Source organism: Lutra lutra, chromosome 7 (genome assembly GCF_902655055.1).
Source record: "Lutra lutra chromosome 7, mLutLut1.2, whole genome shotgun sequence".
NCBI classification, from domain to species: domain Eukaryota; kingdom Metazoa; phylum Chordata; class Mammalia; order Carnivora; family Mustelidae; genus Lutra; species Lutra lutra.
The window spans coordinates 48,752,745-48,769,269 of NC_062284.1; the positions used below are offsets into that span (position 1 = coordinate 48,752,745).

At 48.8% G+C, this 16,525-nt stretch overlaps 1 protein-coding gene across 1 annotated transcript in view; it reads right to left on the reverse strand.

The window, feature by feature from the left end:
• The window catches only part of ITGA11 (integrin subunit alpha 11), a 109,109-nt gene extending 98,374 nt beyond the window's left edge, over window positions 1–10,735 (reverse strand). Inside the window, exon 1 of the mRNA XM_047738453.1 lies at window positions 10,570–10,735. Within this exon, the coding sequence (XP_047594409.1) occupies window positions 10,570–10,621 (52 nt within the window). The 5' untranslated portion in view covers window positions 10,622–10,735. The remainder of the gene's footprint in view (window positions 1–10,569) is intronic.
• Between the last annotated feature and the right edge of the window lie 5,790 nt (window positions 10,736–16,525).

Consider the following 16,525-nt stretch of genomic DNA (forward strand, 5'->3'; position numbering starts at 1 on the left):
AGACCTGAAGAATGAGTGGGAGGCAGCCAGGAGAAAGGAGGACGTGGGATGTGAACTAAGGAACAACCTGAGTGCAGGTCAGAAATTGCTGGTGTGTCTGAAACACAAGGAAGCCCAGTCTGCTGGGGGTGCTAGAGGGCCGTGTGGGTGATCCTCAAGGTGAGTCCTTAGCACAGGCCAAGGCCAGCTTTTCAGGGTCTGCTTAGCTCTCTTACAGTCTGTACTCAACCTAATGGCAATAGGGAGCCATTGAAGGTTGTAAGCAGGGGAGTGACCACACTGCCTCGTGTTTTAGCTTTACTCTGGCTGCTATTGAGAAAGGTCTGATGGGTGGGAACAAGAGAGACAAAGACACCCAAGCTGGGCTGGGGCCTCAGGGAGGACCCAGTGCCCTACTATTCTGCTACCAGGTCTCTCTTCCTGATGGAGCATCCTTTCCCATCCCACCCGGGCTTCACTTTGTCTGTGCGCTATCTGGAAAGGCTGGTTTCTTGGGTGTGCAACCTGTGCAACTGCTCAGGGTCTTACACTCAGAAGGGCCCTTGCTTGGTTTAATGCTCCTCTTTGGCCATCCTGGAATTCTTAATCTTTTTAAACAAGGAGTGCTGCATTTTCATTTTGTGCTGGGTTCTACAGGTTATGTAGCTGGTCCTGCATGTGTGGAAAATGGTGTGAATAAACTCAGAGAAGAGCCCTGTCTACAAGTTATTTATGGGATGTTATGATTGCCACCAGTTGCTGAATCTGAGGGGCCATTAGCTCCAGGGAAAGACCAATTCTGGTAGAGGAAGAGAAGACGGACACTGCTTTGTGACCTTTCTGGCAGGAGGAGGGGGCAGTGGTCTGAGGGTCTGGGGGTGGCCAGGCTGAGAGGGAGAACTATGGAAACTGGGGACACAACCAAAGGTCTATAGAGAATGAGTTCAATGATCTTACCCCACTTGCCTACCAGAGATGTAGAAATTCTACCATTAGAACTTTATTCCTTTGGCTGAAGCATTTCTTGCTCCTTAAATTAGGTATGGCAGATTAGATTCCTAAGCTCATCTTTGGCCAGAAGACCTACCCCTGAGTCCCCATGTAACCTTGGGAAAACCTTTAATAGCCTCAGTTTCTCCATCTGTCTAATGGACATAGCCCCCTTGGTAGGGCCTCTAAGCTTCACCTGGCCCCCCACTCACTCAGAGAATGAACATATGGTACTGCTTATCGGGATCTGAACCCACTTCATCATTTTCTTTTCAAGACCTTCCTCAGGCACAGTCTTCCCAATCTGTAAAGAAATAGGCCCAGAAAATCTGCAGGGTCAGGATTTCTGGTAGCCCAGCCCCGCTGGGTGATGCTACTGGAGGAAGAAAGCCGTCAGCCCCAGCTGTAGAGGCAGGAGCCCCTTCTCTGTGTCATCCTGTTTGGAATCCTGGAGTATGTTCCTATAGCAACTTGCCTAACTCACCCCACATGCCACATGGAAAAACCTCTGTCTGCTTTAGCATATCACCCAAGCCGCAGACTGGTTTAGTGGGCTGAGCGGCTAGACCATGTGAAGGCAGGTCCCCTGCCTCATCTCTGTGGTCTGCTGGCTAGGCTCTGAGCCTGACAACCCACCATGAGCCCTTGGTTCCTTTCGTTCAAGGCACAGCCCAGTTCCAGTGCGAATCCCTTCAGGTAGGACACATGAAGTTGTCACCGCTCATCATGGCTCTTTAGCCTGAACTAACTCCTTGTTAACAGTCTGGGGCTCAGAGAAGGTTGTGATCAGGTGAAAAGGAGCAGAGACTTGCTCAGCCTGGACCCCGAGGATGGACTAGAGAGAGAGTCCGGGGGCAGGTGGAGTGGTCCAGAGTATAGGGCACTTGGGAGGCAGCTGGCAGAGCCTCTCTTGGCCCCAAGCTGTGAGGCAAGGGAGAGTGGCCCCCACCTCCCGAGGCCCCATGTGAGCGCTGCTTCTCACCCAGCCAGCATCTTGACTGAGAAATCAGTGGCTAGCTGAGTTCGAAGAAGGGAGTTGTCACTTGTGAGCTGGTGCCCCTGTGCGGGTGGCCATTTGAGCGCTGATCTCATTTTCCCAGAGGACAGCTCCTTCAGCAAGAGTGTCTTACTCATCTTTCAATGCTCTCCAGGCCCATTTCCCAAAGAAATATCATGAATGGATTAAGTCAGAGCTGTGGCTTGGGGATCAGGCAATCCTGACACTACCTCTTACTCTATCAGCATGACCTTGGGTGAACCATTGACTCCTCCCGTGTAACCTGGTGACCACAGTAGTGACCTCGTGCGGCAGTAGCCAGGCCTAACTGAGATGCAAGAAAGGGCTTCACACCGTGGCTGGCATCTGTCAAATAATAAATGATGGGAAGGGTAAGAACTGGTCCTGGTAGCTGAGGGCTTCCTGGATGCTGGATGCTATTGTAAGCATGGATGGGAATGGACCACAAAGAGATTATCTAAGGTCTGGCATACAGCAGTGGGTGAAGTCATTGTTCTCCCCATTTTACAGATGAAGAAAAATGAGGCCCAGAGGGGCTTATCCAGGGTCACCCAAGGAGAAAGGATTTGGATCCGGGCTGTTGGGCTCCTGGGCCCTTCGTGTAGTGATTGTTCTTGCTGCTCAGGAAGCATGCAAGTGAAAAAAGAAATGAGGGGTGGAGACAGGGAGGCAGTGTGACTCCCCCATCAATTTTCCCTCCATATGGGACTTTATTCATGCTGTGACTCAGATCATAAGACATAGTATGAAAGCCCTCTGTGGAATGTTTTGGGAGCTTATTCACTTTGGGTTTACAAGATCACCAACTGCAGGCTCTCTCCTCTCTTCTCCTTCTGGGCTTTCAGCTAAGAATTGGTACAGTTAGGATTTATACAATGGGGGTTGGGTATGGTCCCCACCTGGACCACAGCTCCCTCTAGCAAGCCTTCCATACCGAGGGCATGTGGGTGTCTTTGGAGCTCTCAATTGTTTGGGTGAAGATGGTTTCAAATGGCGTCCATCCTTGATGGTAGCCCACAGTTGGGTGGTAGTGTGTGTGTGGGGGGTGATAGGGGTGTGAAGTGATGGGGGTCAGCAGAAATACCATTTTGAAATGCGTTGGTGCATGTTAAAAGTTTGTCTTGTAGCTGACCTTCTCTGAGTCTGCTGGATGCCATGACATACTCCAACAGGATAAAGACCATATATGACAAACCCATAGCCAACCTCATGCTCAACAGTGAAAAGCTTTTCCTCTAAGATTTGAAATGAGACAAGAATGACCAACTTTGCCACCTTTATCCAACATAGTATCCAAAATCCTAGCTACAGTAATCAGACAAGAAAAAGAAATAAAAGGTCTCCCAACTGATAAAAAAGAAGTAAAACCATCACTGTTGGCAAATGACAGGATATATATAGAAGACCCTAAAGAGTCCCCTCAAAAACCACAAAAACTAGTAGAGCTAATAAATGAATATAGCAAACTTGCAGGATATAAAATATAGAGAAATCTGTTACATTTGCATACACTAGTAATGAGCTAGCAGAAAGAGAAATTAAGGACACAATCTCTTTTGTAATTGTGTCAAATAGAATAAAATACCTAATAAATTTACCCAAGGAGGTAAAAGAACTCTACTCTGACAACTGTAAGACATTGATGAAAGACACTGAGGATTGAGGCACCTGGGTGTTTCATTCTGTTGAGCATCCTACTCTTGATTTTGGCTCAGGTTATGACCTCTGGGTGGTGAGATCGAGCACTGTGCTGGACTCCACTCTGGGCATGGAGCCTGCTTAAAATTCACTCTCTCACACTGTTAGTGGGAATGCAAACTGCTGTAGACACTCTGGAAAATGTATAAAGTTTCCTCAAAAAGTTAAAAACAGAACTATCCTACAACCGAATAATTGCATTACTAGGTATTTATCCAAAGGATACAAAAATAATGATTCAAAGGGACACATTCACAACAATGTGTATAGCAGCACGATCTACAATAGCCAAAATATGGAAAGAGCCTAGCTGTCTTTCGATAGGTGAATGGATAAAGATATGGTTTAGATATGCAATGGAATATTACTCAGCCATGAAAAAGAATGAAATTGTGCCATTTGCAATGACATGGATGGAACTAGGGGGTACTATGATAAGCGAAGTAAGTCAGAGAAAGACAAATACTATATGATTTCACTCATATGTGGAATTTAAAAAACAAAAGAGATGAACATAGGGTAAGGGAAAGAAAAATAAGAGATAGAAACAGAGACAGAGGTAAACCATAAGGGACTCTTAACTATATAGGAAACAAACTGAGGGCTTCTGGAGGGGAAGTGGCTGGGAGGATGGAGTAACTAGGTGATGGGCATTAAGGAGGGCACTGGATGCAGTGAGCACTGGGTGTTGTATGCAACTGATGAATCATTAAATTCTACCCCTGAAACTGATAATACACTATATGTTAACTAAAGTGAACTTAAATAAAAAATAATAAATTAAAAAAGATTGTTTCTCCCTCTCTCCCTCCTCCCTGCTCTCTCTCTCTCTCAAAAGAAAAAAAAGAAAAAAAAAGAAAGAGAGCAAGAGAGAGAGATTGCAGATGACACAAATAAATGGAAAATATAGTATATTCATAGATTGGGAGAATTAATATTGTTAAAATGCCCATACTACTCAAAGCAATCTACAGATCCAATGTAATCTCTATCAAAATACCAATAGCATTACTCACAGAACTAGAATAATCCTAAAATTTGTGTGGAGCCACAAAAGTCTCAAATAGCCCAACAATCTTGAGAGAGAAGAACAAAGCTGGAGGTATCACAATCCTGGATTTCAAACTATACCACAAAGCTGTAATAATCAAAACCGTGTAGCACTGGCACAAAGATAGACACATAGATCAGTGGGACAGAACAGGGAGCCCAGAAACAAACCCACATTTATATGGTCAATTAATCTATGACAAAGGAGCAACAACATCCAATAGGAAAAAGACAGTTTCTTCAATAAATGGTGTTGGGACAACCGGACAGCTACATGGAAGGAAGGAAGGTAGGCAAGAAAGAAAAGAAAGAAAGAGGGAAAGGAAGGAAGGAAAAGAAAGAAAAGAAAAAGAGAAAGAAAAAAGAAGGAGAGAGAGAAGGTGGGAGAGGGGAAGGAAGGAAGGCAGGGGGAAAGAGGAAATGCACGATTTTCTTACACCATATACAAAAACAAACTTAAAACAGACGATGGGCCTAAATGTAAGACCTGAAACCATAAAACTCCTAAAGGAAAATGGGCAGTAAACTCCTGTACCTTGGTCTTAGCAATATTTGGGGGGGTGGGGGCAGTCTGTCTCCAGATGGAAGGACAACAGAAGCAAAAATAAACAATTGGGATGACATCAAACTAAAAACTTTAGCACAGTGAAGTAAACACCCACAAAATGAAAACCATCAACACCTACTAAATGGGAGAAAATATTTGTGAATGATATATCTGACAAGGGGTTAATACCCAAAATACATATGAAGTCGTACAACTCAACATTAAAAAAAAAATGAACAATCTGATTTTTAAATAGGCAGATCTACTGAATAGACCCTTTTCCAAAGAGGACATCCAGATGGCCAACAGACACATGAAGAGATGTTTACCATCACGCCTCATCGGGGAAATGCAATTCAAAACCACACTGAGCAATCACCTTACACCTGTCAGAACGGCTAGAATCAAAAAGACAAGAAGTAACAAGTGTTGGAGAGGATGTGGAGAAAAAGGGAACCCCCATGCACTGTTAGTGGGAATGCAAACTGGGGCAGCCACTGTGGGAGACAGTATGGAGGTTCCTCAAAAAGTGAAAAATAGAGCTTCTCTATGATCCGGCAATTCTACTGTTGGGTGTTTACTCCCCTGAAATGAAAACACTAATATGAAAAGACAAATGTCCTCCCATGTCCATTGCAGCATTATTTACAGTAGCCAAAATATGGAAGCCACCTAAATGTCCACTGAATGGATAAAGAAGATGTGGCATACATACACAATGGAGTATTACTCAACCATAAAAAGCAATGACATCTTGCCATTCACAACAACATGGATAATACCCACAGGGTGTTGGGCTAAAGGGAAATAAGTCAGACAGAGACAAATACCTTATGGTTTCGTTCACAGGTGGAATCTAAAAAAACAAAGCAAAAGAACAAACAAAACAAGATGGAAATAGACTCAGAAATACAGAGAATAAACTGGTTTACTAGGGAGGAAGGGGGTGGAGGGATGGACCGAGGAGGTAAAAGGGATTAAGAGGTACAAACTTCCAGTTATAAAAATAAATACGTCATGGAGATGAAAAGTACAGCACAGGGAACATAATATTGTCACCACTTTATATGATGACAGATGGTAGCTGCACTTATCCTGGTGAGCATTTTGTAACGTATATAAACATTGAATCACTATGTTGTAGCCTGGAATTAATATAATATTGCAGACCAATTTTGCTTTTATTTAGAAAAAAAAAAACACAAACAAAACACTACCATTAAAAAAAAAAAAAAAAAGAGTCAAGCCAGCTGAGAAAAAAGTTTTGTCCTAAGCAATGAGAGAAGAGGATGGAAGGGAAGTTCCCTGCTGCTGGAGGAAGCTTCCACTACAGGAGGGGAGAGAAAGAGCTGCAGAGAGGTCATAAAGAAGGTGAGTCACCGTCTGAATGCCTTAAGGCCCATGGCCCTGTGTGTGTGGGCCAGGACAAGGAGAACGGCCAGGAGATAGCCCATCTCTGGGGGTCCAGGGTGGGGTGGATGGGCTATGGGGTATAAGTAGAAAGAAGGTGAGACTCTACTCCTATCCCCCCAGAGCCCTATGTGGAAGGGCTTCCATGTGTAAGGATCTAGAAGCTCTTCAGCTGGTGATGGTAGTGGAGAGGTTTGCCTGACAAGCTCCCAGCAGGGAGGGACAGACTTCATCTCTTGCTCTGCTCTTCCAAAGCTGGAGAGTAGGGCTTGGATCCTTTTAGTCTTTGCACATTCCTGCTGCCTAGTCCTGTGTTTTTTCCAGACAAGGTTTTCCTGCTGGAAATGAAATGGCATGGTTTTTCTCTGCTCCACAAAATGCCACAAGGCACTCACACTAAGATCACACTGACTCCATGGCAAATCAATCAATCAATCAATCCATCCCTGAACTCCCATGATGATCAAGACTTTGGGCCAGGTCTTTGGGAGAAGAGCTGGGAAAGTGTGGGTTTCCTGGGCCCTTGGCATGTATGCCCCCTCTGAGCCTCCAACCCCAGCCCTTCCTTTACACTTCTCTTTGGGACTGGGGCTTGGCAGTTTCATCTCTGTGCACCCTCCCATCCCTTACTGAATGGTCAGTATCTTGAATCCTACTGTTGCTGATGATGATGGAGAACAGAGACAACCTCCTTGAATACATAATGTGTGCTGGGATTTTCCAAGCCCTTTATTTACACTTACTCATTTAATCTTTGGCTAACTCTGTAAGTTCTATTATTTTCATCCCCATTTTGCAGGTGAGAAAGCTGAGGCACAGAACCACTTAGTAGTTTGCCAAGAGCACAGAGTCCTAACTGGCAGAGCCCAGACCCAGTCCAGGCTGTGAGACCCCAGAGCCTTCACCCCCACACTGCGCCTAATCTCCCTGTGTGCCTTTACAGGGCTTGGCAGATTACAGATGCTCCGTGAAGACTGAGGTTTTAAAAAGAATCATCATGCATTCAGGCACCTGGGGGCCTCAGTCGCTGAAGCATCCCACTCTTGGTTTCAGCTCAGGTCATGATCTCAGGATCCTGAGATGAACCCCTGTGTGGAGCTCTGTGCTCAGCACGGAGTCTGCTTTCTCTCCTCCTCTCCCTCTGCCCCTCCCCGCCACTCACACACACATTCTCTCTCTCTAAAATAGATAAATAAATCTTAAGAAAAGAATCACCACTCATCAACCCTTACTAGAGATGTGTTATTATAGAAACTTCTTATCAATGGATCTGCTATCTCTGGATGTCAGCTATAGAAGTCTTTGGCCTTGTCTATTTCTTTTTTTCTCTTGCTTTCTTGGTAGCTTTGCCCACCCATCAGCCTGCCCAGCTTGTAGCAGAAGCTCTGGCAAGACAGAGACTCTGAACTCATAATGGTTTCAGTGCAGACTCCCTCCCAACTTGGCCTGTGATAGGTCCCCTGTTCCCCTGCTCAGCCAAACTGTGCCGTCACCGGCAGGCACGCTTCCTGGTAATTCTCACATTGGATCCATGTGATACACAATTGGGAGATGGACATCAATCTTGCTCCGGAGCCACGGGAATGGATTCATCGACCCTACGACCTTTCCAATTTTCGGAGTCCAAACTAGGGTCACCCTTGTGGTTTATAATATCCACCTTTTTGTTCTTTGATGAGTCCCTGGAAATAACACTCTAACTTACTAACCAACCGACTTTAAGGCCTCTCCACACTCTTTCAAGACCCTGTTAAAATGATACCTCCTCCTTCAGGAAGCCTTCCTTGCAAATGCAAGTGAAATTGAATTTCTTGTTTGAACTGTGGCTCTTAGTCTCTCTGTGCCGTTCACTCCCTTCTCCCTCTGTTTAACTTCGCCTGGCCTTGCCTCATTCCCAGCACCAGGCAGGGCCCAGATCGCACACATACTTCATCCCTACCCCCAGTTTCTTGCAAGCAGATGTCGTTCCAACATTGATTGATATGTTTAATGAATCCCATATTTTAAGAACCCAAACTGACCAGACAGAACTCAAGGGCGGTTTTCTCCATTTAAAGGGAATTGTGAGTCACAAATTCTGTCCCTGTCCTTCACCCCACTCCCCTAGCACACACACCCCCTCCCTCACCACCGTTCCTGCTTGACTAACAACAACAGGAACAACCATTGCTTCTGTCCTGTTGTGCACCCAGCCTGGAGTTAAGGGCTTTTCTGACAGTGCCTCACTCAATTATCTGGAGAACTTTATGAACTCAGTCTGAATTTCCATCTCCGTTCCACAGAGAAGGAAACCTGTGGAGAGATTGCATAATGTACTCAAGGTTGTACGGCTAGTGGGCAGCAGAGCCAGAATGGAAAACACGTTCTGACTGCAAAGACTTCCCCCTCAGTCCCTTGAGGTTCAGACTGAGTCTAGCCACTCCATCTCAGGGTCTGGTGGGATGGGTCCTCCTCTCTGGAGTCACACAGGGGCACACTCCCTTTTCCTACGGAGGGATCCTCTTGTGATCAGAAGACAGTTCTGGAGTTCTCTTCCCTCCTAAGTGACATAGAATGGGCTTCACCTTCGGCAGCTGGTTTCTAGATGAACACTGGCCTGGTGACAGCTCTTCCTTTGTCCTCCAGAACACCCCTTTCCCCCAACAACTTAAAGCGTTAACGTTTACTTTGTGGCTCTAGGATCTGGACTGAACTCCATCAGCCAGAGACTTTTTCAACTACAGCCCCTCCCAGAAGCTCTGCTATAGACCGATGGGGGCGGGGGGTGCACTTGTTTTCGAGGTACCTCCGGACAGTGGTGAGTGAGCCGGGGCTGGGGGGGTCTCCACCTGTGCTTCCTGACGGCTCCTCTCTCGCTGCCTCCATATCTGACCCCGGTCCCGGCCCCAGCCCCAGCCCGGAACCCATGCGGAAGGGGAGGCGAGGCCGGGGGGCCAGTACCCGCGACTGGCGCTGGTCCCCACCGGGACACTCGGCTGCGCAAACGAGAGGCCCCGAAAGCTGTCGCCGCCGGTAGAACGGCGCTACAGGTACGGGTCTGGCCGGGGCGCCAGGAGTGGAGAAGCGCAGGCTGGTTGCCCCAGTGCGGAGAGCCTAGGGTTGGCCTCTCGCTGCGGGTAGTGCGCCCTGCGGGACAGAGGTCCCCGCCGCGCCCTGACACCTGGATTGCATTAGGCGGGCGGCGCGCCTCTCAGCGACGGCGGCTTCTCCAGATTATTGAATAACTGCATAATTCCAAGCGCGGGTTGCCCAGTCCCTACCCCAAGCATCCGGTAACTTTTCCCGGGCCCTGGCTGCGGAGCTGCCCCGTCTCCTTTGGCCCGGCCGGCGACCTCTCGCCACCGCCTAGGGCCGCCGCCCTGGGGCTTCGTCCGTCCCCGGACCGAGGGATTCTGGGCAGCTCGCGGCGCCCAGGTCCCTCAGCCCTTCCCGGCCTCCGGGTCGCGGCCTCCGGGTCGTGGCCTCCGGGTCGTGCCCTCCGAACTTCGGGCGGCTCCCTCCGCGGGCAGGAGGGCGGCGGAGGCGGCGCTTGCTCCGCGCCTCGCGTCCCCTCCCAGCGCGGGCCACGCGCCCTCCGCGCTCCCGGGACGCTCGAGTGTCCCCGGCGGGGCGCCTGGAGTGGCCAGCGTGTCCCGCGGGGCCGCCAGCCCTCCGCGGCGCTCCTCTTCCGCCCTTCCCCAACTCTTCCCCAACTCTTCCCCCACACGCCAAACTCTAGGCTCCAAGCCGTCCGACCGCGCCTCCCTCTTTTGCGGAGCTTGGCGGAGCCGCTAGACTGCAGCCACTTTCCGGGGGGCCCCCGCCCCCCACCCCGGCGGCCAAGCTCCGACCCTGCGAGGGGCTCCCACGGGCACGCGGAGGCAAGGGGGCAACGTACCTGGCCACAGGCTGAGCGCCCAGGCCACCAGGAGGCCCCTGGGCAGGTCCATGGCGCGCGGCGCGGCGGCGGGGGCCGGGTGCGGGGCGACGGGGCGACGGGGCAGCAAGCCCGAGCGGCAGCCTCCTCGCGGGTGCCCCGAGCCTGCACTGCGCGCCGCGCGCCCGGCTCCCTGACAGCCGCGGCTCCTGCGGAGGAAGTGGGAGGGCTCGCGCCGCGGGGAGGGGCGCGCGGACAAGCTCGCGCCGGGCTCCAGGCCAGTCTCGGCCCTTCTGCCACCTGGGCCGGCGGCGTGCCGCGCCCGGGCGCCGTCCCAGTACCCCAGCCCCGCGCCCCCACCCCACCTCTGCCAGGGAGAGCTGGTGCGGCGCCGCCCTCCAAGCTCCGCTACCAAATTCCACGTCGCTGCAGAAAGAGTGGCTTATATTCCCATTTCCCAGAGGGAAGAGCTTCACAAAGCTCTGAGGGGTTATCTCAGGTGACCCGGGGATACCGGGCCACGGACTCAGGCCTCCGTGGGCCCAGGAGAGGAGATGTCCCTCCAAGTCAATTCTGAAAAGTCCCCCTGCGGGCCCGCCGCGGGGAGCTTGGAATGTAAAGGGCCCAGTGCTTCTTTTGACCTGCACTCTGGCTGCTTCCTACCTGAGGCACCCCAACGCAACCAGGAGGAACCCGTGCCTACATCTGTAACAGAGAAGCTCTTCTTTGGAACGCAGCTGCCTTCCTTCCCAGTAGTTCTAACCCGGACAGTTAAATCCCATGCACGTTTGCTGCACGAACTTTAAAATAGGACCTGGACCCCAACGGGTGAATGCGGAGGCTGGCCTGTCCCGCAAGGGAGAGAACTGAGGCACAGAGTGGGATGGCCCAGGTCGTGAAAGCTAGAGCAGGCACCCCGCCTCACCTCCTCCGGAAAGCCTTCCTTCACCACCTCCCGAACCCAGATCCGCACCAGGGTACATGTCCATTCTCTCTCTCTCCCCTTCCCTGAACTTCTTAGTAGAGAAGCTATGCCTCAGTTGGTAGAAGCAATAACTTTTCTTTCCTTGTCCAGACTGAAAACTCCGTTAAGGTAGAAATCCCTGTTTGGTTCACCGCTGAGCATCCAGGAATACATAGTAGGTGGGTGGATGGTTGGATGAATTGGTGAACCAGCACAGGTGTTGTGAGGGGAGGCTCAGAGGGTAGAACTTCCGGTCTGGGAGGGACTGGAAGGGCTTCCCAGAGGAGTTGCCGTTCAGGCTGGGTCCTGGAGGATGAGGTGGGTTTTGAGAAGGTCCAGCCTCATGCAAGTGTAGTAATGAGTGTTGCGCCCAAACTGCTCCCTTCTAGCTATGCTGGTTGTTGTTTGGGCAACCTCACCTCTCCTGCTGGTCCGCAGACTTTGGGGAAAGCTGATTCCATCTCTGGAAGGGGTATGCTCATGTGTACTGGGGGGAGGCACGTGGTTTAGGCCGAAGTGAATCAATGTATTGCCATCCCCTGGCCGAAGTTGAAGAAAGGGAAATGTGAGAAGAAAAAGGAAGAAGGTTTTCTTTTCTAGGAAACAAGCTTTCTTGCTCTTCTGATTCTCCTGGAATGAATGAAGTAAGGAAAAATGAACTAACTAACTCGCTCCTCCCTTCTCCTATTCTCACGTGCCCTCCCAAGCTGAGACAAAGACTCCTGTAGGCCCAGAAGCTCAGAGGGGTGGGGAAAGGAAATCTGGGCTTGGGGTGAGGCAGACAGATGCTGGATGGCAGAATGGAGTGCCCAAGTCCAGGAGGGTCTTGTTGAGTCCATGAATCAAGCCACCCCCTCAGCCTGTTCCCTGAAGACTTTCTAGTCCTATAACCAATGAGGCCCCTTTGTTGTTTGAGCAGGTTTGAGTCAGGATGCTTTGAACTTAGAGCATCTTAACTGGGAACAGCAATCTAAGGAGCTCCAAACTACGTCCTTGCCTCACACAAATTCAGACTTTCTCTGGTGGTTCTCAAACTCCACATATTATGGGGGTTGCCCAAAGCACCAAACACTGCTCGCTGAAGGGGCTGGAATAACAATTAGGCTGTTCTTCCAGTCATTAGCTCTCATTGTCCTCATCAGGGGCATGGGAGTCCTGAATAGAATATGTGTGCCTTTCTGTAATCTGGCAAGGTGGGGGAGTGGAGGGAGAAGTGTGCCTTCCCTTTTTCAGCGTGCAAAACACATGAGAGGGGCTCACATTGGAGGAGCAAGGGATGGAGCTGAGAAGACAAGACACAACCTCATATTTATGGATGTGATCGTTATTTATTATTTAATCACTTATTTTAATAACGTATTCATTAATGACCATTACACTTTGTGAAAATCACACAGGGCAGCAGCGTATGGGGGAGAATGCGTGACCCACAGAAGCTCAGAGAATTGGATGAAGCGCTTTGTGGAAGCCGGGATTTGAGTTGAGCAATGATAAGAATAATACTAATCCTTCGTGGGTATATAGCATATTTATTTTTCTGGAGATAATTCACATACCATGAAATTCGCCACGCAATTCAGCAAGTTTTAGTTTATTTGCAACATTGTGCAACTATTACCACTAATTTTATTGTCATGACCCCCCCTGCCAAAGAAACTCTGTAGTCATCAGCAGTTACTCCCCATTCCGTCACCCAAGTCCCTGGCAACCACAGATCTACTTTTTTGTCTGGGTGAATTTGTCTATTCTAAACATGGAATCGTATCATACATAGTCTTTGGTGTCTGACTTCTTTCATTTAGCATAACGTATCTGAGGTTCCTCCCTCTGGCAGCAAGGATCAGTACCTCATTCCTTTTTATTGCTAAGTAACATTCTGTTGCATGGATACACTGAATTTTATTTATCCACTCATCAGGTGAAAGATATTTGCGTGTTTCTACCTTTTAGCTATTGGAATGATGCTGCTATGAGCACTTGTGTACAAGTTTTTGTGTGAACATATGTTTTCAGTTCTCTTGGATATATACCTGGGAGTGGAATTCTGAGTAGTGTGGTAACTCTATGCTTAATCATTGGAAGAATGAACCACCTGTGGCTGCACTGTTTTACATTCCTACCCATGATGTATGAGGGAGTACATGGTGTTTTACCAATTTTGAAATCCCTTTGACACCTATGATCCAACTTAATGCTCACAAGAGCCCTGCAAGGAATTATATTCACTTTTATAGATAAAAACACTGTACTGGTGAGGATTATTTCAGTTGCAAGGAACAGAAACTCTACATAAACAAACTCAAGCAGAAAAGGCAGCTTATGAGCTGATGTAGGCAGGGAGTGCTACAGGTATGGCTGGATCAAGAGTCTTAAGTGAAACTCTCATCTTTTTCTCTCTGTCTTCTCTTACATTTGCTTCACTCTGCTTTCCTTTCCTGCAGCAGACAGGATTTCTCTGCCTGCTAGGAAAATGTAGCCGACAGATCCAAGCTTACACTTCATAGATTCTAAAGGAAGAAAGACAGCTTTCCCTACTAGATGCAGCAGGAAAGTCCAGGATTTTGATTCATGTCTACTCCAGAACCAATCAGTAGCTGGGCAATAGGGTACTATAATTGGCCGAGTCTGGGGCACATGCCCAGCCCTGAGGAGTTGGAAGAGAAGGGCTTTATGACTGACAGCCCCACCAAGACCACATATTGTAGGAGAATAGTCCCCTAAAAGGAAACAGAAAAAAGGGGATGACAAAGTATGCCAGACAGAGAGGTTTCTTGGGTTGCTGGACTTCAGTGTCAAAATTGGAGCCATCCCTGGCCAGCTGGGACAGATTGGTCCCCTATCTCTGTCTCTTGGACCTTCTGCCACTTTTTCTCCAATTTTCCTCTCCAAGATTCCCCTCCCCCCTCCCCTGCCAGGTATCTATCCCCTACTCTATGGTTATTTCTCCCCACCCTTCTGTTTTCTGCCCCCACGTGCCTCCAGTGCAACTGCTCACCATGTTAGCATGAGGGAGGGTCCACCTTGGGGGGGGCACCCTGACTCCTGGGCTCCTCTCTGACCCCTTAGGCCCCCCTTATAGATCTTCCCTCTTCCTGTGCCTTGTCTGTTGGTAGGTGCTTAGGAAATGCAGACTCTCTTTTTAAATTAAGATAAACTTCAGCAAACTTACAGTCCGTGGGAAGGCACATCATCTGCCAAAAAAAAAAAAAAAGAGAGAGAGAGAGAGATAACAAACCCCACTGCAAAACACAAAGTAGAAGAAAGCTAGAGGATTGCTTTTGTTATCTGCTGTTTGAATGACACATGTCACTGTTCCAGACCAATAATGGGGATGATGGGAAGGAGATTGTGTCACGCACAAATGGCCTTATGTTTCAGTTTGTCATGCAGGTCTCATCCTTGCCAAAAGAGTGAAGGAGGTTAGCTTTGAATAAATGTGTTTACTCCAGTAGCTGATGTTTGCCCCAGCTGGTTTCCACTTGAAGTAGAAAGTTCGATCATCCTAAATGTTGGAGTGGGTGGGGGTGTTCCCATCTTCCAAACGTTGTGCTGAGCCGAGGGTTAGGGACTGGGATTCCTACTGGGACCAAGCCCTGTACACAACCTATACCAAATCCAGGAAGTTATTTTCTGATTTCCATTTCTCAAGCCACAAGTATGTACAGTATTTCGCAGTAAAGATATCAAAGGGAAGGAGTAATGGCCACAACACAAACAGACACACAAGATAGATGAAGAAACATCCTTTTGAAGAAAAATATGCCAGAGGGTGCGGGAGAATAAAAATTGCTTTGAAAGTCTCGAGGTAGCAGTCAACATCCTAATGGAAAAGCTATTTCTGATGCAGCTTAGATGAGAGAAACCCTTGACTACGGACCAGACAGGAAGGGCGACATCAGGGTTAAACCTTGCAGCGAGAACACTGTGAAGGACACCTGCTTTCAATGAGCACTCAATACAGACTAACGGAACTCCTTTAGCCATCTGCACCCGGGTGGCTGTCTAGGACCTTCATCCCAGCCCCGGCTCCGCTGAGAGGTCAGGGAGAGGCCGTGAAGGTTAAGGGTCTGGATGGAACGCTCTAGGGTAAAGATGGGCTCTCAGGAGAGTCTCACACAAGGACGAGGAGCAGAGAAAGGGATTCTCAACTGTGTGCACAGACCAGGTGCAAGGGTGCCGCTTGTCCAGGTAGTGGGAGCTGGGCCATTCAATAAGCAAATTCTAGCGGGCATGATCAGGCCAAACACGCAGGTACACGCACACGTGCATGGTCGCACGCATGCACACACATCCGTGCCGGCATAAATACACTCTTCCCATCCAGCACCGTCCAAATCCATGTAAAGGAAGAGACACATTACTCCAAGAAAACCTCAAATGTACAGATTACCCTGTGCATTTTGGAGAGAGCATTTTGGAACAGTGTTGGTTCCTCATCGTTCTTTCTCCCACTTTCAGGTGAAATCTGAGTTACAAGTCAGGGCATCCTTGCTCAAATGCCAGGGACAGAGCTCCTGAAGGATGACTTTTGGCTCTAAAAAGGCCCAGATAAAGCTTTTACATTTTTAGCCTTTACTTTGGGGGCAGATCAAATTCCAGGGCAGAGAGTGGTAAATCCTAGGGATTTGGGAGGAAGGTAGGTTAAAAGATAAAGTGTAGAAATAATTTTGGTACCATTGTGGGGTATTTTTAATCAGCCTTCATTTGATAACAAGAAGCCTTCAGAGGTTTTTGAGTGAGATTGGGGAAGGGCAGGGAGATCTGTATCCAAACAAGTCCGGGGGACAGAAGCCTGTGGCCTTTGGCACATTCAGGAAGGCTCTGTGAAGGAAGGGCCAACATTCCTGGATCATCTTTCGGATATCCTCCCTTCATGCTCCCCCAATACTTTGTGAGCTTTCATGGACAATGTCTGGGCTTCCATAAAGATGCTGTCTTTTCCTCCTCGGCTTTGGTGGGTACCTTTCCTTGTGCTCAGCACTGAACCTTGCATTCCTCCCAGCCCTGCCTACT